The sequence below is a fragment of the Emys orbicularis genome, chromosome 3 (genome assembly GCF_028017835.1).
Source record: "Emys orbicularis isolate rEmyOrb1 chromosome 3, rEmyOrb1.hap1, whole genome shotgun sequence".
NCBI lineage: Eukaryota > Metazoa > Chordata > Testudines > Emydidae > Emys > Emys orbicularis.
In genome coordinates this window covers 31404784-31432377 of record NC_088685.1, presented here as the reverse complement: position 1 = coordinate 31432377, position 27594 = coordinate 31404784, and the positions used below count along the sequence as shown (strand labels likewise).

The window sequence follows — 27594 nt, the reverse complement described above, 5'->3', positions numbered from 1 at the left end:
CACTCGGGTGTACTAATGTGTCTATGCACAAGTGCTGAGCAAACTGAGTACTCAGTGCTAACGCTGTGTCCTGTATATCTTTCAACAAGACTGAACAGGTTGTAAGGAGGATCCTTATGTGGATGCATATACCATGATATACAGTGGCACTATTCAGTAAAATATGTCTGTTTTCTGCCTTATGAATAGCTAGAGAAGCCCATATTGCAGGCTTACATCGGCTGCAGAACTTGTTTTGTAAACATCACTCACTGGGATTTAGAAATCAAACTAAGTCTGTAGTGACGGAACTAAAAGTAAGGTTTTATAAGCAATTCAGGTTTGCATTATATTTTATTTAACAAATAAATTACAATGATATAAAAAGAGAGCATATTTTAAGACATAAATCCAAGATGGCAGAGTTAAGATTGAGTGTACAACCTTACTTCTGTTGTGCTCCTTTGTTTCTGAGTATTCCATTTTTTAGTCTACAATGGCTCTCTATCCATTTGGCCACACTGCCTAAATGAGGAGGAAGGGTGAGCTATGGCTATGGCTAAAGTGCTGGACTGGGACTTTTAAGATCTGGGTTCTATTCACCTCTATACTGCTAGATAACCTTGGGCAAGTCACTTCACCACTCCCTGCCTCAGTTTCCCCATCTGTAAAGTGGGTTTAAAGATACTGACATCCTTTATTAAGCACATTCATATCTTCAGATGAAAAACACTGTATAAAAGAGCAGGGATTGTCTGTTGATTTTTTAATTTAACATTGTATTAAGTCTTGTGCTTTGCAGGGAATCTTATCTAATGACATTCTTTTATTTTTAAATGTATCCCTTACACTATGGCTGGGACCTGCCTATCCCCTTCCTGTGGGATGACACAGGAATATAATTGACCTAGGTTCCATTAACATAGGGCCTGGTTCTCCTATCTCTTACATCCATTTTCTATTGGTGTAATTCCATTGACTTCAATGAGGTTAGTCCTGATTTACACTGGTAGAAGTGAGAGGAGAAACTGGCCCGTAGTTTCTTTGCCCTGGGTGTTGATTTGGTTCTGTTATGACTATGGGAGCCATTCAGAGAAGAGTTTAATTGTGTACCATGGATACTAATATCCACTGTCCTTTCAATGTGGTAGATGGTGACATTGAGGTTCTGCTGGATAAGTTTTATCAAGAAAATCAAGGCCAGAGGTCTTCATCTCTTTCTACTTCAGTGAATAAGCCAACAGCATTGGATATAACTGGAGCAGCTGTGTGCACAAGTAAGTAATGAAGGTGTCTGAAGATGTAGCAGAGCAGGGTGTCTCTCCTTCAAGACAAACTAAGGCCCTGATCCTGAAGTTGGATCCATGTGGGCAGAGCCTTATCCCTTTGCAGAGTCCCAAACTCAGGTTAATAGAAACTCCTCTTGTTTCGGTCCTCCAGGTTTGCATGGATGGAAGTTCCACTTCCTTCCTGTGGATCTCCTAGTCTCTGAACCTTAAGGTTGGACCTTAACTGTGCAGCAGCTGAGCTTCAGCCCTGAGGAGTTTGAGAGTCATAGGATTAAAAGATGGTGGTCCACAATTATGCAAATATCCCATTTCACAAAGGTTTTTTGGATGCCCCTTTAGCTTTCATGAAAGCAGAGTCCTAACTCAATAAGCAAGCTACTTTAAAGATTTCCAGACTTTAGGGAGAGTTTGTATAAGATTAGGCTTCAGTCATTCAGCTGAACAGATTTTTGCCTCTTTCCAGGTTATAATGTTGAACGGCATCAGATTCGTCCATTCCAGCTAGCAGTGGCTCAGAAATTGCTGTCTCATGTTTGCTCAATTGCTGACTCCAGCACTCAAAATCTTGATTTGGGTTCCTTTGAGAAAGTTGATTTTCTGATTTGTGTTCCTCCCTCCGAAGTGACATATCAGCAGACACTGTTTCACCTCTGGCATTCAGGTGCTCATTATTAGCTAGATTTATTTTATATATGTACAGGAAATTGTTAGCTGCATCTGACCCCTGCTCCATTTCTTTAGGTGTTTTATTAGAACTTGGCTTAGAAAAGGAGCAGCTTACAAAGCAGAGGATGGAACAATATGTTGTGAAGCTGGATGCAGAGGCCCAGACTAAATTTAAAGTCTTTTTGCAAAACTCTATGCAGAATCCACATACACTGTTTGTACTTATCCATGATCATGCACACTGGGATCTGGTGAGGTAAGAACAGCTTCATTCTTAGGCCATTTTTAGAGAGATTATTATTAATTATTGTTGTTATTGTTTGTATTCTTGGATCATTGCTTCATCTATGACACCCCCTTGTATGCATCCCTCCACTGGCTTCCCCTTTCTATGCATCAAGCATTAAATGCTTCCTTTTAAGGCCCTTGGTGATCTATCTTCACCTTGCCTATGATCTCTTATGCTTTATCGAGCCATCAATGCCAGCCTTCATTGTCCATCAGTTACATTTTCCCACAAGTACCTTCATGCATTCTTTCAGGCTGTCCCTTATGTATTGGAGGAGCTCTGTGTAAATATGTGCCAAGTCACCACAATATCCACCTTCACATCTCTCTTTCAAATGCCCCTCTGCTGCAGTGCCTGCAGAAACTCCACAGTGGCTGGGCAGTTGGTATGACGTGCTAGCTGCTTATTACTAGAGCAAGTTGGAAACTTTTTTCTGATGGTATGTTTTTTTCAGTAGAAAAATGCCAATTATGTCAAAATCAGAATGTTCTGTGGTTTCTGCCAGGTCACCCACCCACATCCCCAGCTCCTTGGGGAACCCGGGCTCCCAGCTCTTCAGCAACATGCCTGGCGGGGGACTTCAGAATCAGAGGACATATTGCATTTCAGAAACACTAAAACGCTCTCACTGCAGGAATGTGACAGTGTTTCTAAAATAAAAAAGATGGCATTTCACTTCTGTAAGGAATGCCAAGGTTTTGACAGTTTGTCCTGATTCAGGATGAACATTTTTCCAAAACATTGACATTTTTCACAAAAGTGAAATTCAGTTTCTCTACCAACTTAATATACCAATTATAATTTATTGGAGGATGGGTGAGATCCCAGAGGACTAGAGGAAGGAAGACATAGCACTTACCTTTAAAAGGGGGAACAAAGATGGCCCTGGGAATTATAGACCAGTCAGCCTAACTTTGACACCTGGAAAGATATTGGAGCAAATTATTAAACAATCAATTTGTATACACCTAGAGGATAATAGGGTCATAAGTAAGAGCCAATATGGATTTGTCAAGAACAAATGTATCACTAAAGGGTCTTCCTGGTGGTATTATATGGTTGTCACATTTGTTCTGTTTTATCGACACCTTCCATGTATTTGTTGACAGGTTTACTGGCTTAGTGGATGTGGGGAAGCTGTAGACTTGATATATCTTGATTTTAGTAAGGCATTTGACACAATCCCGCATGACATTCTTTTAGTAATCTAGGGAAATGGGTCTAGATGAAATTACTGTAAGGTTGATGTGCAACTAGATGAAAAACTATACTCAAAGAATAGTTATCAATGGTTTGCTGTCAAACTGGGAGGACATATATAGTGGGGTTCCCCAGAGGTCTGTCCTGAGTCCAGTACTAGTCAATATTTTGATGAATGACGTGGACAGTATGCTTACAAAATTTTCAGATGACACCAAGCTGGGAGGGGTTGCAAGCACTTTTCAGGACAGGTTTAGAATTCAAAATTATCTTGACAAATTGGAAAATTGGTCTGAAATCACCAGAATGAAATTTAATAAAAGCAAGTGCAAAGTACTTCACTTAAGAAGGAAAAATCAAATTGGGAATAACTGGGTAGGCAGTAGTACTGCTGAAAAGGAGCTGAGGTTATAGTGCAGGGGTCGGCAACCTTTCAGAAGTGAAGTGCCAAGTCTTCATTTATTCACTCTAATTTAAGGTTTCGCATGCCAATAATACATTTTAACATTTGTAGAAGGTCTCTTTCTATAAGTCTATAATATATAACTAAACTATTGTTGTATGTAAAGTAAATAAGGTTTTAAAAATGTTTAAGAAGCTTCATTTAAAATTAAATTAAAATGCAGAGCCCCCCGGACCGGTTGCCAGGACCCGGGCAGTGTGAGTGCCACTGAAAATCAGCTCGCGTGCCGCCTTTGGCACGCATGCCATAGATTGCCTACCCCTGTTATAGTGGATCACAAATTGAATATGAGTCAACAGTGTGACACAGTTGCAAAAAAGGCTAATACCACTCTTGGGCATATAACAGGAGTGTCATATGTAAGACGTAGGAGGTAACTATTCTACTGGTGAGGCCTCAGATGGAGCATCGTGTCCAGTTTTGGGTGCCACACTTGAGAAAGATGTGGACAAATTGGTGAGAGTCTGGAGGAGAGCAACAAAAATAATTAAAAGTTTAGAAAACCTGGCCTCTGAAGAAAGTTTATAAAAACTGGACATGTTTAGTCTTGAGAAAAGGAGACTAGGTGGGACCTGATAGGTCTTCAAGGTCTTTAAACACATTAAGGGCTGTTATAAAGAGGATGGCACCTGACTACAGTCCCCAGAGGACCACATGGCTGTTGGCAATTGCTGTGGTGCCAGCCCCTTCTCAATCTCCTTGTGCAGTACGCTGGGGGCTGAGGGAAGTCTGCTATCACAGCCCCTAGCCTGCGGTGTAATCCACCGTGCCAGGGAGTTCCCAGCTGAGGAGATATGCAGCTTGCTTTCCCCTTCCTTTGTGCCACTGGAGTGGTGCAACGAGAGCAGAGTAAGGCCAAAGAATCCAGTCCCAAATTCCTTATGGGTGGTTCACTGTGCTTTCGTGTCCAGGTTTGAGATGGTGACACGCATGAATTTGTCACAAGTGTACATTTATACAAATCACTTAGGAGAGTTTGGGGTTTCTTTTTGCAGCGCTGTTCACAGCCTTTATCCTCAAGCGGAACCATCTGTGGGACTCGTTGATAGATTGTTGAACTGCAGAGAGGTGAAAGAGGCTCCAAACATTTTGACACTCCATGTGACTTCCTTCCCCTATGCTCTGCAGACACAGCATACTCACATCAGCCCATACAATGAAATCCACTGGCCTTCGTCGTACAGCAATGTAAGATGGATGTTTTCAGGATTTTAGGTTCATTCAATAACTATTTTACATTTACATGTTCTGAAAAACACTGGAGACCACATGTTCTTGTAAGCGAAATGATGAATAATGATGTCTGCGTCACTCCTATCTCTCCTCTTCCTCATTCAGTCTATAGATGTGTCTCTCTTATTCTTCCATCTCTTCCCCTTTTTTGTTTGTTCCCCTTCTGTCACTCACCTTCCTTCCATTTCTCCCCTCCCTTTCCCCAGTATCTATCAGTCCCTTTTCAGTCTATCCCCCATGCCTTTTATTTTCCAGACTGTTCATTCTCTTCTAGTCCTCACCTCACTGTTTCTCACCCTCCCAGTTTCCTTACCCTCCACTACAGTTTTTGATGGCTCGTGGAAGGAGCAGCCTGAAGAGAAGCACTGGTTCAGGAGCTGCTTAAAGAAGAGCCCTTGATATCCTTCCCCTACTGTCTGCCCCTTTTTCTTTCCTCCTCTTAGGGGAAACATATTTCTATCTGCTCCCAATGAGAGGTGGCTGGCAGGCGGGAACAGGGTTAGCCACCTGAACTGGCATGTGTGGCATTGCTATGCTGCATTGCAACATGGCATAGCTACGATAGACAGATGACCCTGAGGCGACCAGATGTCCTAGGAATCCACTGAAATTTGTTGAAGCCTCCAGTTTCAATAAAACCATTCAGGACATCTGGTATCTGTAAATGTATGTGACGTTGGATCATTAGCTATTGAGAATGGGGTGGCCTGTGCTTTTTGTAGTGATCCAAATTTTCTCCCCCCCCCCTTTTTTTTTTTTTGGTGAGCTACTCACACTACTAAGGTATGTCACATTTTCATACCTCACTTGCCCATGCCTAAAAGAAATGAAGGTGTTTATTTGTAGATCAGATCCTGAGGAGCATTTTGTTCCCTCTCCATGAGCACTAATGTCATAATCCAGGTCTCTGGGCCATGCCTTTCTCTCTGGAGGGCTTTAACACCTTATTGGGTGGAAAGAAGTCCTACAATGTCACTCTGATCCCCAGTCTATTAAGGACAGAGCTGATGTAATTGCCAGCTGTATTAAGCATCCATAAACTTTATGCAAATATTTGTTAACAATAATAAGTGAATTATAATATTGGGAGTGTGTGATCCTGACTGCTCAGAGGAAGCTGCAAAGACCATGACTGATCCCTCCACTGAAGGCATCTGCCTGCTTCTTACAAAATGGTTTGCAATCATAGGTTTTAATCTTCATTGTTTTTGAATTCTGAGAAAGAAGGAGGCTCTGAAAAGTTTTTATTAAATCTTCACCTTACCAAGAGATCATTGCATTTCCTCTCACACATCTCACCATGGTTATCCATGCTTTTGATACCTCTATCTTAGGCTTAATTCATATGCTCTACCTGGAAATAACCAGAATGTGGTTCATGTGTGCAAGGTGGACCAGTGAGAGCGCATTATACTTACTATCAGAAAAGTTCCCTAGCTGTTTTTCCGACATTTTTTCAATATTTTTCTCCAGACTTTTATTTTTTTGGCTCATACATTTTCTGATGTGTGGAAAGATGTGTCAAGTAGTTCAAAACTGTGTAGTCTTTCTACTGTGCACAAGATAAAAATATATATAAATCTACCCAGATCCTCAGCTAGTGTTAATTGTAAGTAAGCTTCATTGAAGTAATTGGAATGACACCAGTTTAAACCTTCTGAGAATGACCTATTGTGAGTATGAATGTGTGTGTATATGTATGTGGATTATTTTATATATACGTGTGTGTGTGTGTGTGTGTGTGTGTGTGTACGAGATATAAAGAATGTCTATATATGGGTGATGGTAGATTGATGAATTATTTATAATTCATCAATAAGTTTTATCCTTAAATTGCTGTTGTCTTATTTACTTTAGGGAATAGATCTATACCATGAAAACAAGAAATATTTTGGGTTGTCAGAATTCATTGAATCCACCCTTTCTGGACACAGCCTTCCGTTACTTCGATATGACAGCTCTTTTGAAGCTATGGTCATGGCTTTAGGAAGAAGGTACAGTACATTCTTTGGTTTAAAGCATTATGAAATTTGAGAGGTAGCGTGGTCTAGTGGGTGGGATACTGGGCTGCAAGTCAGGAGACCTGGGTTCTTTCTATTCCTGGTTTTGCCACCGACCTAGGGCAAATCACGTTACCTCTCTTTGTCTCCTTTTCTGCTCCTAACCTTTCTCAGTTGTCTTTATTTAGACTGGAAGCTATTCAGGGCAGGAGCACTCTCTTGTTACGTGCACGCCTTCTAGCACAGTGAGCCCCTGGTCTTGGTTGGTGCCTATAGGCACTACAGAAATAATATTACAAACAAATCTTGTGTTCAAAGTGAAATGTTAGAAATTAACTAACCCCCAGCCAATACTTTTTGACTTTTTTAGTGGGACCACAAAGAGCAGGTGAGATTTCACTTTGGCTCATGGAGTTAAATCAATGAAAGACTCAGTTAGGGAGAATCCTGTAGAACATCATCAGAGCTTGAAAAAATGATGTCAGTGAGCTGATTTGCTCCATGTGGAGAGATTCAGATTAAAAACGTAGTTACTTCAAATGCATAGTAATTGTAATTTAGGTATATTTTTTGCATGCACAAAACTCCAGTAGGACTCCTTGGAGGTGTTAAGGTGTGGACGTAATAAAAGATTGAGCAAGCAGAACTTTGCAAAATTGTACTAATGACTGGGGGAATCTGTTTGTATTAGGGATAAATCCAGCTCTTTCTATTGATTTTAGTAGTAGTTGAATCAGATCTTTCATGAGTAAAAAGCAAGGATAATGCACTATGAGGAGTACTTTGTTCATTTATATGACAAGTGCATTTTAGTTTTGATTAATATTACTGCATAGTACTCTAGCAAATATCCAGTAGTATGTTTTGCAAATGTGATGAAGTCTTAATAATAACAGGAGATAATATAACTTCACTACCCCACTTAGCTATTACATCTATACTGAGAAGTGGAGAGATTGCACCATTGGTTTTGGAATTACAGGATTTGCAGATTACCTGTGGGTCAATGAGGTTCTACTGTGTATTGGGCATGATTTTTCACCTGGATTAAATTTTGAGTTTTAATAATTTTTACAAGGGCAGCATTCTCACTTTAATTCTAGGATTTTAATGCTTCACAATTTATTTCAGATTTCCCAGATTACACAGTGCAGTGATAAGGACATTTGTCCTTGTACAGCATTACTCTGCAGCTATGATGGCAGTAAGTGGCCTGTCTCAGATGAAGAATTACACCTCAGTTGAAACTCTGGAAATCACCCAAAACCTTATAAACTCTTCAAGGCAATGCCCTAGTGGTCATGGCTTCATGGTGGTGTTAAGAATTCCTTGCATTCCATTGGCTGCTGTGGCATATGAACGACTTTATCACGTAAGGGAAAGACTATCCCTTGCAGATAATTTTGAAATCATCTTGGGAAATCCTAATTCTGGAATCACCATAGGGAAGCACTTTGTGGAGCAACTAAAGGTAACTTGCAGAATGACATTGCCTGAAAAGAATCTCTGAGGAGCAGTGCTTTCAGTGGGTGGATGGTGATATAAAGGTTTTATTGGCATGAGATTTGGATGTTAGTGATGGAGATGGCTATTTCCCAGCAAAATTAAAATTCCCTGAAGAGCCTGACTCCTCTCTATCAGACACATCCATCTGTCATTCCTATAGCCAGCTTCTGATGGCTGCTCAGGAGGGCCTTTACAAACGTGATTAGAATTCCCAACCACCAACAGCTTTAGCCCCAATCAGCTTCATTGCACTGGACTGTGGCATCAATGAATCAACATGGTGGTAAAAGACCAAGTGAAAATGAAAGCTACTTTTGGTTTGGAAAAACCTTTACCAGAGCAGAGAGGTGGTTTCCCCTTGTGAGCAAACCTCAGTGACCAGTTTGGAATTGTATTGCACAGTCTATCAGGCGTAAAGGCTTTGAATCAGTACACTTACCCATAGGTCTCTGAATGGCCCAGGTTTTCCAAGCATGGTGCCTAATGTTTTCTGGACCTTATGTGATTTTGAATATGAAAATGCTGGAAATAATAGATTCATAGATTTCGAGGCTAGAAAGGACCACTATGATCACATAGTCTGACCTCAAGCATCACACATGTCGAAGTCCACAGACACTACCCCACTTAGTACAAATGCTGTCACAACATATTAAAACAAAAATATTTGTATTCTCTAAGCTAGGACTGTTCTTACATTCTGAGTCTGATTCATGTTGTTTATCTACTTAGCTCAACAGAGCTGAAGACAAGGGCCTGATTTTGAACTCATTCTGATATAAATCAGGAATAACTCTATGCTTTAAAGCTGATATAAGTGAATTAAGAATCACATGCCATGTTGTCTTAAGTGTCTTGTGCAACACTGCATATACTGTTGGTGCTTAATGAATAAATAAGGACCAGATAGTGATACCCTTGCTCCCACTGAGTAGTACCTTACTCATCAAGAAATCTCATTGACTAGGTACTAATCAGTGTGAATAAAGGTATCATCCAATGGGCCTGATTATCAAAGGGTAACTGACAGCTGTGGTTAGAAGACTGGACCAACAAAGGAAAACCTTTATAGTGAGTAACTCTGCTTTCTGTCTTTGAAGATCAAGCTATACATCTTCACAATGGTTTCTCATGTTTCCTGGAGGAGCATTTGGATCTATATTTAGCCACTTATGGTAACAATTCATTAGAGTTCTGATATATAGTCATATTATGGGGCAATTTATTATTGATATAAAACTTCTGAAAGAAGATAAGACCATTTTGCAACTCAGGACCTTTCAGTTTAGGGCCTGATCCTGCAATGATTTCTCTTGTGGAACATCTGCAGAATTAGGTCCATACAATAGACAATAAATCATTTGTTTCTTCATTCTTAATTATGCCATATAAATATGCCCACCAATGTTTTTATATTCTATGACAGATATGGCAGAAAATTGAAGATGCGGAGTGGAGGCCACAGACCTATTTGGAATTAGAAGGTCTGCCTTGCATATTAATATTTAGTGGAATGGACCCCCAAGGGGAAGCCTTGCCAAGGTAGGAAGGAAATACTGACAAATATTTCCATGACATTTGTTCATTCCCAATGGCTCACAACTTCCTTTTTCTCTGCGCCCTTCAAATGGCTGAAAAATCATTCTGTGACCTGCTGTGTCCCATAATCCTTTGTGGGTGCAAAGGCTGGTGAAATGTGAGTGACAGGATGATTTTTGGTAGTTTCTATTTCAAAAAAGTGGAACATTTGTGGTGTAGTAGGTTGGTGGTAATGGTTGTGAGGCTGAGCTGTGGGGTGCAGTCTTTCATTTTCACAACATTCCCAATTATTCCTGTTTTATAGATGAGGAAACCAGGACACAAAAAGATCCCACTAACCCTTGGTGTAGGCAGGTGCAGTTCCCATTAACATCAGTGTTGCGCCTGCTTATGAATTAGTCCAAAGAGGTTAAGTGACATCCCTAGAGTAGAGAGAAAGTAAGTGTCAGAGCCAGGATTAGAACTCTGAAGAATCTGTCTCCTAAATTTATGCCTAATGCGTTAGATTATACTGCTTAAAGTAATAATAATGACACAATATAGTGGTGAATTTACTGAAAGACAGAACAAAGTGATATCAATGGGTCACTATCTCACACATCAGTTAAGTAGGCAATGACAAAATTCCTCATTATTTCTTTTGCAAACACAATCAAAGGTGTGGAATACCGTGAGTTTTCATAGTATCTTTTGGTTTCTTTCCAGATCATTGAGATATTGTGACCTACGTTTAATAAATTCCTCTTGCTTAGTAAGAACAGCCTTGGAGCAAGAGCTTGGCTTGGCAGCATACTTTGTTAGCTCAGAAATCCACATGGAGAAGGTGGTCGTGAATGATGTGTTGGAGAGTGACCCAGAGAAACTGAGCAGTACTGATAATGAAGATGAAGAAATAGTGACAGAAGGTAAATGAACCTGTGTAGTGCCAGTTCTCTTAAAAGGTATTCAAACAGCAATTGTGTATTAAATACTAATACCATAAATTTCAGCTAAGTGAGATGGACATTAGCCTTTAAGAGTGCAAAGCACACTGTCAAAAGGAACGGAACAGTAAATACATAATTATACAGCAATCAGTAGCATGGGGAGCTGCAAAAGATTGGGAGACATTATTTGAATTTACAGTGATGGTTTATGCACTTTTGGAATTAAACTTATCAAATAATGTTATTTGTACTTCCTATATATTGTGTCTTACAACTGAGGAATGCAAAGAATTTTATTAACATTAATTAGTTGAACCTTAGAACCCTTGAAAAGTCATTTTTTTACCCATTTTACAGATGGGGGAACTGAAGCACAGAGAGGATAAGTGTCAGAGTAGCAGCCGTGTTAGTCTGTATCCGCAAAAATAACAGGAGTACTTGTGGCACCTTAGAGACTAACAAATTTATTAGAGCATAAGCTTTCGTGGGCTACAACCCACTTCTTCGGATGCATATAGAGTGAACCATATATTGAGGAGATATATATACACACATACAGAGAGCATGAACAGGTGGGAGTTGTCTTACCAACTCTGAGAGGCCAATTAAGTAAGAGGAAAAAAACTTTTGAAGTGATAATCAAGATGGATAGAGGATAAGTGATTGCTCAAGGTCACATTAAAGGGACTGCTCAACTGAATAAGGTGTTATTCAGCACAAATAAGGGAGGCAGAATAGGGGCGAAAATTAACAGAAAGATGTATTTTGAGAGGGGGATGAAATTATATTGTTATCAAAGAGAAAGGTACAGTCTGGTTGTGAAGTTGGTTTAAAATCCCATTTTAAGGGTGGTCACCTGGTAGTACCAACATAGGGGCTACTGTGTCACTCATCCTCCATGCTGCTGGGATAGCAAAGAAGAGGAGGCATGACTAGCAAAGAGGGAATGCGGCCGAGATACCTCTGCACTATGCCAGCTCTTCATTGCATTTTTGGCTCTCAGAGGCTGTTGTAGCTCAGCCAAAGTTAGAACAGTCCTTAGGCTGCTCCACCATAGCCTAGGAAGAATGGCCACACTCAGAACAGCACCTGAATCAGGGCACCTAGATGAGCTTTAAGCCACTTTTGCCCAGCATCCCTTCACTTTATGCACTTTGGCCATAGCAGAGAATTGGTCTTTAGAATTGTAATTCTCCTCCATCCTCCCTCTTCTCATGAAACAGGCTCCACTTCAGAAAAGAGAAGTCCTGTCAAAAGAGAGAGATCACGCTCCCATGACTCTGCATCTTCATCTCTGTCTTCAAAAGCTTCAAGTAAGACTTTATGATAATCTTTCTCAAGTGGTATTTAGGATGTAAAAGTGGCAATTCATTTAGCCTGGCAAATGAAGAATAAAAGACACAAATCATTAGTTTTTTGGCAAAACCTGTTTTAATGAACTTGCTAACAATTAAATTTTTAAAAATCGGAGCTTTCAAGAGTCTTACTTCTGAGATAAAAAAATAACGAGATTGCCTCATGCTTGGTCCATGAATGCATAGACCATTGTACCGATCTGCGAGCGGGGTCACTGTATTATACAGCAGTATTGTATCAACAGAAATGTTCTTTAATATTTTTATGACAGGTACCAAGATGCAGATCCTCAGCTGGTGGAAATTGTCAGAGCTCCATTTGAAACCAGTGAACTCATGACAACTCACACTAGCTAAGGACCTGCCTCTGTATGTTCAAAGGACCGTCCTAAATTTTGCCTGAAAAAATGTTCATGAACTTTTTTTGGGCACTAGAATGTGTGCTCACAAATTTTTCAGTGTAGAGTGTTCCTTTTAGAAATGAGTGTATTTTGTCAATACTTTGCCCTATACATTCAATATATAGTCTTTCTTCTCAATCTGAAAACTGGTTTAAGAACAGACCATTCAAGTTTTACTTCTGGGGAATTCTGCACCAAAAAAAATAAAAAATTTGCACCAAAAATATTTAAAATTCTGCACACAATATTTTAAAATTCTGCAAAATTCTGCATATTTTATTTGTCAAAATAATCATGCCAATTTCAATTATTTTGGTAATTTATTTCAAAATACCTGTCAGCAAGTGTGTCTGTAACAATATAGACAACAAAAAAGATTCAGGAAATGTTTTTTTGACAAATAGATTCCTTACTAAGCATATTAATACAGAACTTTGAGTAATAATTAATTTAAACTACTGTACAGAAATGTATTTCCTACACCCCTCAGAAGCAGTGCAAAGGCTTGGGGGAGTTAGGGGTAATGAAGGAGCTGAGGGAGGGGGAATTAATTTCTGGCAGTCTGGGAGTGAACCTGGAGTGTTGTTAGGTGTGGGTGGGAGAAGTATGGAACAGGGTTTTTTGCGCGGGGGGGGGGGGGGAGAAGGGGCGGGGGACAAGGGGTTGTTGGGGAGCCTCTTCCATGCAGACCTGGGCTGACCCCTAGCCTTTCCTATTCATTCGGGCACATCTGCCCTGTCCCTCCCTTTCCCTGCACCCTTCTTCCCCCAGTCTCCATGTGTCCCTACAGCGGCAGCCCACTCCCATTCAGTCTCTGGCTCAATGCTGTCATCCCACTAGCTCCTGTGCCTCTACCCTAATCTGTCCCTCCCAATAGCTCTTCTGAACCCCAGGTATATCGCTGTGAGAAAAGCAGCCTCTGCTCTCAACGGCTCTGTGGCTGGCTGCTCTGGCTCATGAGCTGTCTGCCCTCTGTTTTGATGCCACAACAGCCCCTGATGGGCAAAAGGTGTAATTGCAGTGGCTCCCTGGCAGAATGTTTTACAGTATTCTGTGGAGAGAAAAAAAGCTGTGGGGGGATGTGAATTTGGCATGTGTGCAGTGGTGCAGAATTCCCCCAGGAGTAAAAGTTTGAAGCAATGTCAGGAGGTACTAAAAAAATTAAATTTGTATGTTTTTTTTATGGGTGGAGACTAATGGATCAGAACAAAAATGTGCAATATGCATTATATCATACTTCAGTAAAAATACATAAATATTTATGTGGAAGATTACAATTTCATGTAACGTCACAAAACATGTTATGTTGCATTAGCTGTAAAATTAAATGTTTCAAGTTATTTCCAAATAATTATTGTTCTCACCACAGCTATATGAGTATTCTGACTGTGAATTATTTTGCCATAAGGCACAGTTGCCATTACAAATGGAAAAGCACCAAATTTTTTAATTTTTGAAATGTATACTGTTCTTCAAAGTCAGGCTGCTGATCTCTTCTCCACTGCCCTAGGATGCCACTTTTGGCTTTGTTAGCCTGAATCTGTTTGTTAAAGAAAATCTCTTTGGTCAGTTCTTGCACATGGATACAGGTCTTTGGCATGTTGTCACAGTAGTTCTAAGTCCAAAATGTATTCACATTGTTGGTGACATTTTTACCATTGTTTTTATTCTGCTATTGGCTGCTTTGGAGTATGCAATTGGGATGTCTCTTCCTGTTTCATGGGGACAAAGCAAGTGGGCATCCCTCATATATGTTTTGGAAAAATAGAAAGTCAAGAAAGAAACCACAGCACGTAACTATTGTACATCACTTTTGGATCTCCCAGAAACTATGGAGTTCACACTTAAAAGGTCCCCCATAGCTAGTCATGACAGAGGGTGTTGTGGAATAGGGTGTGGTGTAAGGGAGCATGATCTGTGAATTTTAGTGTGAACACTCCCCAACTTCGTTGATCCATGTCTCATGGAGATTGTGTCTATCTTTGGTAGGCATAATCTGTGGAGTTCCTGCATGATGTCATGGGCATCTAGGCAATGGGTTTATGGGAACTCTGGTTTTGGAGTGTGAATTGTATAGCTGTTTTCTTGGAAATTGGTGCATGCCCTGATTAGATGGTTGAAGTCTACTTGACTTTATGAGATTGTGTTTGTTTATATCAGTGCTGACAATCACTTTTTTCTTTTCTTTTTTATTGCTTGCGGGGAGACTCCAATAAGTGCTATGGAGATCAGTGCCTCGGCAAATGGACTGATTTGAAAAGCTAATCTGAGAACTGCTGATCATTTGCATCTCGTTTTTGAAATCTTTGAGAGTTGGGGATGCTCAGCAACTCTCAGGATCAGGCCCTCACCTTCCAGGAGGCTGATAAGTGTAATGTTAATGGGATTCCGGTAGAACATTTAGGATCAAAATCATGCCTATGTTAAAACTGTTATAGTTGGAGGGAAAATAACCTGTGACTATTACATTTTTTAAAGTTATATTTTTTTACATTTCTCGAAGAAATGGAAAATTTAACAAACATAAGGCTCAGTGCTGAAATCAATGGGAGCTTTGCCATGTATTTTAGTATTCCAAATTCGCATGGGCTTATACTCCCAAATACTTATACAAATACTCCCGTTAGTTTCAATAAGACTACCTGTGTGAGTTAGGTGAACACAATTTGGCCCAACAGGAGCAGATCTGGACTCACAGCTTTTGATGTCTGCATTATATATTGTTTACTGTGGTTTGACAATGAAAAGTGTAATAGAAATGTTGTGGTTCAACATAGTTGCTGAAGAATCACATTACCCCATGTTGAAATACAGATTTTGCTTTTAGGTGCAGCATTCTGCATTGAATCGTCTCCTCCTTTAGCAACACCAGGGGACCTAGCAAAATCACCCCACCAAGTCCTAAGCAGCACTACTGAAGACAACGCAAACAACTGCGAAAGGCAAAGGCAGAAAGTAGAAAAGGGGGCGCAAACGGTGATCAGCAAGCACTTGCCAGCTGCAGCTGAACAGCTGGATTCAAAACAGAACATAAAAAGTGCCCAAATTTCCATCAACTCATCGTCATCACCTTTCTCCTCTTCTTCCTCTTCTTCTGCACCTACTCACAACTCCTTCATCCTGCAGACGTCTCAGTGCTCCATGACTAAAGCATCAAAACAGCCCCCCATTGTTTTCCTGCCTAAGCTGGTGTATGACATTATTACTTCTACTGACAGCAGCGGACTTCCCAAGTCATCTTCCCTCTTGCCTTATCATTCTGTGATGTGGGCAAGTTCTTTCCGCCCTGTCATGAGTAAAATGATGACCTGCACGGAGCAGTCTCTATACTATCGCCAGTGGACAGTTCCCAAACCAATCCATATGGACTACAATAATAGAAATGAGGGCAGAATGGACACCTTTCACCCAAGGAGGCTGCTGCTGAGTGGGCCACCTCAGGTGTGTAATAAGAAGAGGGTATTATTATCATTGTTTTATTTTGATTAATTTTGTCTTCATCTCATTAAGTGCTAGGTTAATGAGATTATTATTCATAGCTAACTGATTTTTTTCACTGGTGAAAAATAACCTTGCTTATATGTTTTTATTACTGTATCCACCTTAGTTAAATAATCTTCCTCTCTTCACTGTTAACTTGAGGCAAGGACAATTAAGTTGTAGTGATATCTTTTTGTTGTTGTCAATCTTTATACAATTAGTGTTGTGTTTTAAGGAAATGATGCTCTTTTTTTCTTTGAAAATACATTTTACACACCGTGCTGTCCCTTGCAGCTTGTTACAGACTAATAGGAGTTAAATTTTAAATAAAGTTTGAATAGCCACCCAGGGTCAGTTTCTTATGGTCAAGCTGATTAGGGTGTGAAATTGGCAGTCAGCCATTTTCTTCATGGTTTGGAGAGAAATAGAAGTTGTTGCAAATACAAGAGGGACTGATCCACTTCAACAAAGACAGCAGAACTTCTGGCCCAAGAGTTTTCAAATGACTTTGTAAGGACACTTGGAAGTAGGTAAAGACTTCAGGGAGCCTTTTCCCTCTTAAGTGCCCTAAGAATATTTAGCATGCAGCTATGAGCATAGTGTCTCTACAATTCAATGCATATACTATATACTAAAAGTTCTAATGTTCCACTGAAGTTTTATGCAACATGCCAGGCATGGGGGAAACACCATAGCCACAGAGAGAATATTGCATAGAGCCCTCAGAAATTCGAAATAAATCCAAACTAAGGCAAAGACTTAGATGTCCAGTTTTTGTAACATTCACCCACTGACTAAAACCACAGAAAGCCAAAGTTCAGTCTGCCACTCACTCTTCTGTACCTGTGTATTGCAGAGGTCTCAGTACAGAAAAGACCACATTCTGCTCCCAGTTTAATAGGTGCAATTCATTGAAATAGATGGTGTCACACTGGGGTAAGTAAGAGTATGAATTGGCTCTATGTATTTGAAGTATGTAGGCACTTGCAAGTGCTGCTATAAATGTATAGAGGGTACCAGATGGATCACTGAAGAACATCTCTTCACTGCTCTCCATCTCCATGATCAAAACTCTCAATGTTTGCTGTGAATTAAGATAATAAGTGTTCAAAAGAGATGAATATGTGGTAAACACAGACAAGGTAAAAACTGATATACTGTACAACAGATAGCTAGTATGTTCCCACATCCAAGAAAAACATATATTGAGGTAATTTTGATTGGAATTTTGCATGCCTAAAAATCAAGAAGTTCAAAGTTATGGTTCCCAAAGCTACAATAAGGGTACAAAATATACCATATGTAGTAGTTTGTATTACTATGCCATTAATTTGGCCATAAGATAACTGATTTCTGCCCACAGATGTATGCTTGTGGTTCTCAACAAAGTCAGTGGGAGTCCTGTGTTCATCTGAGGATAGAACTTGGCCCTTAACACATATATGGTATGTGTCATTGGCCAAATATATGCAGAAAATATAGTCTGCTTATTTATTCATTTGTCTGCTTCTTGGGGCATGAGTGCAAGTTTGATTTTGAGGGATTAAGTGGTACATAGGACTAAGGTTGGCCCTCTGCACAGAGGTGAATTTCACCTCAGAAGAACATTGTCTGTTCTACAACTCCATCTCTTCTCTGACTGTCTCCAGAACAAAGGTTCTGACCTACAATTTCCCATTGACTTTAATGAGCGTTGGATCAGGTCCTAAAAATATTCTCCATGCATTTATTTATTGCATACTCACCAGTTCTTCCTGATTACACACCTGTTTCATACTGAATGTTTTATGGAGGAAATCAGGAATTAAATGTTTCATTTTATTAAATGTTTCATTTTTAGGGGTATATTGGGGAACATGGCTGCTTAGCTCCATTTAATGTCTAAACCCCAAACATACTAAAGAGAATATATTCTAAAAACCTCCAGAACAGTTAAGAAAGTATGTTGGTTGCTTTTGGCTTAATGTATGGTAGTATCGCGTCTATTCTAATGGAAAGGTGAAAGAAAACATATAGCAAATGTGAGCTCCTGTCTCACTTTGGAAATAAACAGTTTTCTTTCCAGAAGTGTGTTCTGCTCATGGGCTAGTTTCATAACCATTGCACTATATGTGGAGTTATGCTACCTACTGCATTAAGAGGAATCAGCAGAAGATTTTGACACCATAATATCTTGTCTGAGCTTTTTAAAGACAAATCCAAACTAAGGCAAAGATTTAGATTTCCAGTTTTTGTAACATTAACCCACTGACTAAAACCACAGAAAGCCAGAGTTCATAATAGCTGATAGAGATCAGCTATTAGAAATGCCATTCTAAGTGTATAAATAACAATTCAGCCAGAATATTAAGCTGGAGAAAGATCTCTGAATTGGATCCCTGAATCCTTTCAGGGACTAGAAAGTTGTTGTTGTTATCGTACCATACAACATAAGAAGTCAATTTAAGAAAAAGCAAGCACTCTAGTGAACCAAAACTATAAGTATCACTGCCAAAATGTTTAGCATTCAGGAATTCTCCTCCTTCCCCTCATATACATAACACCTCCAAGGCTGGCTAACATGTTTTCTATATGGCTACCTTCCAGTCAAGATATGTATAGCCCCTAGCACCATGGAGCTTTGATCTCCACTGAGGCCTTCGGGTAATACCACAATACCAATAATAAACTAATGATAAAAACTGCATGTAAAGACATCAACCAGTGGACTGAATACATACACAGGAATAAAAGGGGCAAAACAGACTTGCCATTAGCTAACCCCAATACTTATTTTTCTCAGCAGACTTTTATTTTGCTTCTTTTGAATGAAATATGGGGAGAAATTCTCTCACCCTATCTGGTGAGCCCAAATCCTTAGTGAATGCAGGGTGCCTCTGCATTTCTTACAGTTTCTGCCTTATATCCAGAAAGACAAATCTAAGGATAAAAGGAAGGAGAGAAGATGCTTCAAGTTCCAAACCTACTAAATCTGGAACACTCACCCCATTCAATGGAGCCACTGGACCATTACTTTAACTTGTCTCCAGAGTACTATTCCTGGTACTTCCTTCCGGTTTCTAAGAAGTCTTGTTTCCCACCCATCGCCCACCTTAGATTCTCAGCCTATGGCACTCAAAGAAATACACTCAAGTTTTGTTTCATTAATACATCCTTTTGCACCATTGTTTTTAGCTCTGAGGTAAGAAGACCCTCTGGCATGTGGTCCTGAAGGCTGCATGCTTCTATGGCATCCCACAGTCCTACCTTAGTATGGATTCTTCCCAAGGTCTATGGTTGGTGACCTGCACGTCTAGATTGTCTTTATTCAATTTTATCTTTGCCCCAAAGCGTTTTCAACAAGCTATTTATAGTCTTTTGATTATACTTGAATGCATTCTTGGATAACAATCTGGGTTGGATTGTCTCAAGATTTATTTGTAGGTTCATAGCATAAAGGCTTTGTGTAAATTGGAAATGATCTACTCTGACTGCCTTTCAGATCCCCTGGGAATGGTTTTGGAAATTAATGAGGGAAAGAAGTCAACTTGCCCTAGAAATTTTTTTATCTTCATGTCCATTGTCAAGAGTTCCTTTCACGTGAAAGGAGTTGGTAGACTCAGTCCATTTTTCAGTAGACAGGTGTCCACATTAAGAAACCCACTGAAACAATTATCTTTCTTGTTGGGAGTCTTAGCAGAGGGCAAAGAGTGAAAAGGCATGGAGATAGTATTGCTGCTTCATCCCTGGGGTGATCTCTCTAGAAAAATATTAAGACACTGGTTGGGCAGTATGGATAAATATGCACTACTGTGAAAAAGTTTACCAGGTCTGTGGATATAAATTCATCATCCAGGGTGCTCAAATATAATACCATCCATGACCACCAAATTCACTGAAATTTGGAGTGTTGTTTTTTTTGAAGAAATAAAAGTTTCTTTTATGTTCCCAAATTACATGCAAGAGGTTTCGTGCTATTGCTGAGTTTCTTTGTTGTGTTTTTGTACCCTGAAAACAGCACTTTCTATAAGTGTGGAAGCAGTCTAAGTCCTGTGAACGACTCTGTGATACAGGGTTCTCAAACGCGTTTCTTGTGTGAACCACAGCCTAAAAGAAAGATTGTCTTCAGGGCAACCTTCCATCCATGACTGCTTACACCACCTGCCCTACCACTCACAGATAACATCTCAGATTTCTAGAGCTAGTTGCTCACGTGCAAAAATAATATTAGGTAAGTATTTAATGTATCTATTGTTAGCTGTCTTTTAGTGCAATGTAGCAGGTGGAAAAAAGAAGAGCCAGCACCATCTGTAGACCATCAGCATGTTTTCTGTGAACCACAAGTGTTTCACAGACCACAATTTGAGAACCACTGCTGTGGTCTGTTCAGAACTCTCTCACCTGGAAACTGGATTAGAAAAAATTATAGCAGTGTTTTTCCATTTGCCATATTTTTTTAAATGTGAAGATTTGGAAGCACATTCTTAGTAGTAGAGATGATAAGAAAGTGGTCAATCAGATGGCTTGTACCACAGGAGTTGATATCTGAGAGCCATTCCTGTCAATCATCCTGCTGTGCAGTGTCTGAAACCAGTGGAAAAAGGGGAACCCATTATGGTACATGTTATAACAGCACTTTGAATGTCTCTTCTACAAATCAAAATGGTAGCACTTAAACCATTTTGCTGACTGGAATCTCACCCTCTGATTGCTGGACAGAAGGACCACCTGCTTTCAGTTTACCATAGATATCCATGGAAAGAATAATATCCTGGCTAAGATCTCAGGACTGCCTTTCCCCTTAAGCAGGTATCGTACTTTATACATGTGTCTCTTTAGTACACAAAAATTGGGCCTTCCCACCATTGAGCATCTTGCAAGGAAAACCTCAACTCAGATTCATTCCTAAATGTTGTCATCATAAGTAGTAAATACTGTCACATGGCATTCTGATTAAAAGGTTGGAATGTAAATGTATCCCCAGTTTTTCATGTCCCAAATCATGGCAAATGTCAAGCAGAAATCAGACTAGTGAATGGTTGCTGGTGCCACACATCTCAGTTTTCATAAATGATCTGAAAGCTTGAGAGTTTTGCTCCTTCCCTTCTTGAGCCTTTTTCTTCCAAGGCCTTGTCTGTTCTGTCTGCATCAGACTACACTCTTTCTACTTTGTGTAGACAGAAAAAGAAACCGAGTAAGTGTTCTACATCAAGGTGGATAAAAGATTGTATGGAACTCAAAACATCTCATCTAAGAAGGCACTGGGCACTGCCACATTTTGGAGGTTATTGATAGTCATAAAATACCTCTACTTTCTTTTAGGCAAAGTTACCCCATTTGGTATCTTATTTACTTAGATTGATAGGGAGGCTATATGTAAAAACGAATGTTATCAGCAACAAGTGTTGCGGGCAGCTCCATTTACTGAGAAGGTCACGTTGCAAATCCATTAGCTCTAAAATTTTGCTTTCTGGAGCTGACAGTTGACTGAATGAATGGAAAGCTGTTGTCCTATTAAGGGAGTTGTGTTCAATCAAAATGAACTTGGTAACGAGATCCTGTCTATTTCAGCTATGAGGGGCATATGTCTGAGCTACAGAGTCACCTTATTACTGTCAAACTGTCTATAAAATTATTCTCAAACTGAGAATCTGTCAAATTCACCCAATTTTGACAGAATACTGATGATCTTAATGGAAATCCAAGTGTCACTTCAGATGAAATGAAAGCTCTGATAAAGATACATAGAAGTAATCCCAAATCTGAGAGACGATGTAGGTACTATACTCTCCTGGAACTAAACACAATCAATTACACATTTGCATGAAATATTAGATGAGGGATCATTTCCAAGATATGAAATTTTTGTTTAGTTGATTCACAAATAAATGGACCCAGGGAGTCACTATAATATAGCTATTATTTTCAGCTCTAGGGTCCTGATCTAAAACCCACTGAAGTCAATAAAAAAATTCCCATTGAAATCAATGGGCTTGGATCAGTTCCAAGGTTAACAACTGTTCTGAGAGAAATCTGATTTAGTAGGAAGTGCAGGTTCCAGTTTGCTGTTTGTCATTTTTAAAGAGAACAAATGTTATTTTTTGACTTGTTTTAGCTTCAAAGCCACCTCCTTTTAAATGTAAAGTGAAATGAACATTTATTCCATAACTGTTTAAAATAATGCAACTCTCATTAGACTCAACCCTACATTTCTTACGTTCCTCAAATCTCCAGTATAGTTATTTCATGGCAACTGGATTCTTGGGTACATCAGGAAAGCAGGATCTGCACTGCTGTCAGTTTATTATCAGGCCTCATGCTCTCCCATTGAAATAAACTGTACAGTTTCAATAGAAGCAGGATCAGGATTATAATTAATTTGTAAGCCCGAGCACTGAAGAGACAACTGTTGTTTATGATTATCAAGTTGTCTTCAGTGTAATTTTTAATGTTGAATTACACAGAAAGAAGGCAAAGTGCAAATAGGATTTATGAAAGCTGCTCTTATCCCTGCAAGATGGACATTTCTTCCTGAGCCACATTAACGTCAAGGGCCCAGTGTTTGTCAAGTGCTGTGTTTAGGTGCTTGCTCATTTATTTATTTATTTATTTATTTATTTAACATTGTGTCCAGTAAAGTTCACACGCAAGATGATAGGACAATTCATTGGTTAAATCAGGGGTCGGCAACCTTCATTTATTCACTCTAATTTAAGGTTTCGCGTGCCAGTAATACATTTTAACATTTTTAGGTCTCTTTCTATAAGTCTATAATATATAACTAAACTATTGTTGTATGTAAAGTAAATAAGGTTTTTAAACTGTTTAAGAAGTTTCATTTAAAATTAAATTAAAATTCAGAGCCCCCCGGACCAGTGGCCAGGACCCGGGCAGTTTGAGTGCCACTGAAAATCAGCTCGTGTGCCGCCTTTGGCACACGTGCCATAGGTTGCCTACCCCTGGGTTAAACTATCTGCTGCCTGAGAGTAATTGGCCCATCCCTTTGTAAAATCAGGTGCAAAAGTAAATTGTACAAAAGCACAGCAATGCATGTCTGCATAGTGGAGAGAAGGACTGTATCTCCTCTAGTTTGGGTTAAAAAAAGAAAAGCATTAGATGTTTGATGTCATTTAAAAAACGGATCACCTAAGCCTTGTGGGGAAATAAAATTTTTGCATATCATATCTGACTGAAAAGAGAAACTATGTGGGTATGATGCACTCCGTCCTATGGACCTGTTTCAACTCATTCTTCAGTATAGAAAGTTGTCTCAATATGTCAAGCAATGAATGCACAGGCTTGGAAGGGTTGAGGTAAAGCTTTAGTTATATTGTGCTTTTCCCTGGCAGATTTTCATGTAATGTACTTGTCTGGATTATTAAAAATGTGTTTTCCTGCCCATTGTAGGGAGTATAGTTCAGGGGAGAGAAGTTGCTTGTGGTGAGTTTTTTTTATTTGTATGCCTATATCCCAAGGGTATCATATAAGGTATATTTTGAATGTTAATTTCCTGCATAAAAGTCGCATTACTGTGTAAGATGAGTCATTAATCATCCCATATAAACTTGTGAATGTACAGGAATAGGAATGTATATGCAACAGAATTTAAGAGTTGGACTTTGACCTACTTTTAAATTAGATTACAATAGTCATTACAATTCCACGTTTCCAAATAATGACAGAATGGCATTCATGATAAACAACTGTTTAGTTTCTGATTTATATGTTTGTTACAGATAGGAAAAACGGGAGCCTATCTTCAGTTCCTCAGTATCTTGTCCAGAATGCTGATTAGACTGACGGAAGTGGATGTTTATGATGAGGAAGAAATCAATATTAGTAAGTTGTTGATGAAGAGACATTCGCTTCTGGGGATTTTTTGTCACATTGTTAATTGGACCAGTTGTTGACTACTTTATCATGTGCTTTTCACCTTTACACTGTAGTTCATTTACATTACTGCAATCCATTTAGAGTTCTTAAATTAAGGAGTTAAGGATTTTAATTTCTAATTTGGAATCCTGCTAATTTCTCTCCATTTAGAGCTCACTCCTCCTCTCAGCACATCTCTGTTTTTCTTAGAAAGTTGGCAGCAGCATTTTGTATGTTAAAAATAGTTCATCTCATGCTGAGAAACAATATACTGACTTTAAGCCTGGAATGATTATTTTTTGGTCAAATGCAAAAAAGGGTGTTAGTTGGAAACATTGACAGATTTATAACCATTAGCAATACTGTCACTGTATTATACATTTTAGGTAAACAAGAGATCATATGAATGAGAAAAAACCATACACACATTCCTGCTTTCCAGTAGTTGATCCTATTCTCAGTTTTTTCAGCATATCCCTCATTCCCCTCTTTCTCCAGATGTAATTCTAGACGTCTCCGAGGCTCTGCTATTTACTTTGATCGATCACTACAGTGATTTATTTGATGGTTTTTTTACTATTGGGGGTAAAATTCTCCCCTGTGCAGAGAAGCAGTACAAAGCTTTTGCCTCATGTAAGTCTCATTTAAATTCTTGTTTTGAGTGCTTACGGAGAATCTAAGAGGATCATACATTGTATGCTGGCTGGCCCTCTGCACGGGGAGGAATTTCATCCTGTGTGAATAGCTCTGCTTGAGTTTCCTATTTACTTCTAGTTTCCAAGCAGCAGATCCTCAGCTGGTGTAAATGATTATAGCTCCAGTCACTTCTGTGGAACTATGACACTGCAACAGCTTAGGGTCTGCCCCCAAACATCTTGGACTCCTTACTAGTTGGGGAGAGAACAAACCAAATTCCCTTAACTGAAAACTCTATCTCCAAAGTGTATCCAAGTCAGTGGAGAGACTCCTGCTGGCTGGTCCATTTTACCAGCAAAATCCTTGCTGTGGTGCTTTTATTATCAGTGCATATATGATTCCAGATGGCTTCTGACTGGTGCTTTTACTCTGTTATGGCAGAATTGCATTGAGGGGTGAGGAATGTTGAGTAATTGATCAGATGATCACTAGTTTTTCTGCAGAAAACAGCTTCACAGATGTTGTTGCCTTAAAATAGTAAAAGAAATAATAGTACAATAATAATAACCTCCTAAACTATATGAATAGCATAGACTTGCTTTAGGTTGGGGTATCTTTCTATGCAATCATTTGAACCTTTCAATTGATTTCACACATCTCTTTAAAAAAGCATTCTGTAAAACTGTAGACATCATTCCATTTATTGTAAACTGCATGTTTGGGTTTGGTTATTTTTACTATTATTATAGAACTCCAAGAAGAATCAGATCAATGTTATCACCAGCCAGGAGACATGTGGCCTGATTTGGAGACATTTAAGAAGATACCTTTTGACTACACTATTCATGATCCGAAATATGAAGATGCAAGTCTGATTTGTACAAGGCTTCAAAATATGAACAGTGACGGTCAGAATTTAAAATATAACAGAGAGAGAGATGCATGTATTTATTTATTTATTTGCACCCAGTATAGACAGTATGGATGGAATCCTGGCCCTATTGAAGCAAATGGCAATGTGACCAGGATTCCAATGGGGCCAGGATTTCGTCGATATGTAATTACAATGTACAGAGCTATATTGTTTATAGTTTTAACATGAGGGTTAAATTGAAAAAGGATTAAAAGTTTGTCAGATAAGGAACAACACATAAGGATGAGCAATGTGAGTGTTTTGTGGCATGGAAGCTATGTAGCCTTTCACTAGTAAGGCCCTGATCTTACAAACACGTATGTATCTGAGTAAATTTACTTGCTTGAGTTGTCCCATTATGTTTCAATAAGACTCCGCATGTGTGCAGGGCTGGTTCTAGGAGTGGGGAAGCCGGGCGGCCGCCCAGGCACCAACTTCTGGGGTTCCAAACTGCTGTGGCACTCGGCTGGTTTTTCCCTCCACTCCTGATTGGCTGGCTTTTTTTTTTTCCAGTTGTTTAGTTGCTAGGAGAGTGGGCCCAAAACCATGTTCTGCCTTGGCTAAAGTTAGGATTGAACTGTAGGTCACCAGTTTGAATGTGGTCCACTGAAGTAGTGATCCATTTGATGGCTGTTTGGTGGGCTGTGTGAAACAAGTTGGTGTCTCAGTTCAGGACCAACTAGATGAAAGTCCACATCACAATGTCACTAGACACTCTCCTCATTTGGCTCTGACATCAATCACATGATAGCAACTCCCTCTCTGGGCCAGATTTTCAAAGATAATTTTATTTCTGAAGATGCAGATAGGCACCAAGTTCGATTTACAAAAGTGCCTAAGTGGGCTAGGCACTGGACTCCAATTTACTTTTGTACATCTCACAAGGTACCTATATGCATCTGTACATGTCTAAATACCTGTGTAAATTTGGCCCAGAGAGATCAGCACCAACATTTGCAAAAATAGCCTTTGATTTTAGTTGCCTCTATTTTGAGGCACATGGGGCCTGATTTTCAGCTGGAGCTGCGGGTGCCCAGCACAGTTTGGGCATCTAAAAACTAGAGCATTTGAAGGTGACTTGCCCAGTGTCTCACAATAAGTGTGTGACATTCCCAGAAACAGAACCCAAGTACCAGTCCATTGCATTAACCATGATACTGTCCTTCCACTTGATATCCCATTACTAACCCCCCCCCCCCCAGTGTATTGAAGGGGAGAGAAAATAACTAGATTTAAGTGCTTTATCATGATGGTTCAGTGCTCATTTATAATAACGCAGAGAGCATTTTAAACTGCACTCTGTGAAAGCAGAGACGGTGTCTTCCTCTCTGTTTGTTCTGTGCCCAGCACAAGTCAGCACTCAACAAATAGTAATCATAATAATAATAATTTTGCTTTACCTGCACCTCTGCGTTATTATAAATGAGCACCGAACCCATCATGACAAAGCACTTAAATCTACAGTTATTTTCTTTCCCCTTCGATACACACATAATAAAACCAAACCTCAGGCTGAATATCTATTTTGTTTGGTGTTCCCACTATCGATGCAGGCTTGTGATGATTACATAAACAGTTTATTCATCACAGGGGGGATATAATGGGCCCTAGAATATACTTAAAATGAATACAGTCCAATTTTTTTTATTTACAGACAGATCAATGGGCAGAAAACAGGAGGACATGTATATGCGCCGTCAGACAACTCGAATGAGATTATCTAAGTATGCAGCATACAATACATACCACCACTGTGAACAGTGCCATCAATATATGGGCTTCAATCCCAGGTATCAGGTAAGTCATGCCTAATTTTTATTTAGGATAGTAAATCTGTAGCAGATCTGTAAATTACATTGTGCATACTT

At 39.4% G+C, this 27594-nt stretch overlaps 1 protein-coding gene across 1 annotated transcript in view; it reads left to right on the top strand.

The window, feature by feature from the left end:
* The window catches only part of GREB1 (growth regulating estrogen receptor binding 1), an 81602-nt gene that overhangs the window by 34347 nt on the left and 19661 nt on the right, over window positions 1–27594 (top strand). Inside the window, exons 12-24 of the mRNA XM_065401075.1 lie at window positions 1131–1256; window positions 1732–1929; window positions 2010–2190; window positions 4882–5074; window positions 6977–7113; window positions 8251–8590; window positions 10052–10167; window positions 10870–11069; window positions 12314–12403; window positions 15674–16287; window positions 24042–24144; window positions 25563–25721; window positions 27381–27523. Coding sequence (XP_065257147.1) covers window positions 1131–1256; window positions 1732–1929; window positions 2010–2190; window positions 4882–5074; window positions 6977–7113; window positions 8251–8590; window positions 10052–10167; window positions 10870–11069; window positions 12314–12403; window positions 15674–16287; window positions 24042–24144; window positions 25563–25721; window positions 27381–27523 — 2600 coding nt within the window. The remainder of the gene's footprint in view (window positions 1–1130; window positions 1257–1731; window positions 1930–2009; window positions 2191–4881; window positions 5075–6976; window positions 7114–8250; window positions 8591–10051; window positions 10168–10869; window positions 11070–12313; window positions 12404–15673; window positions 16288–24041; window positions 24145–25562; window positions 25722–27380; window positions 27524–27594) is intronic.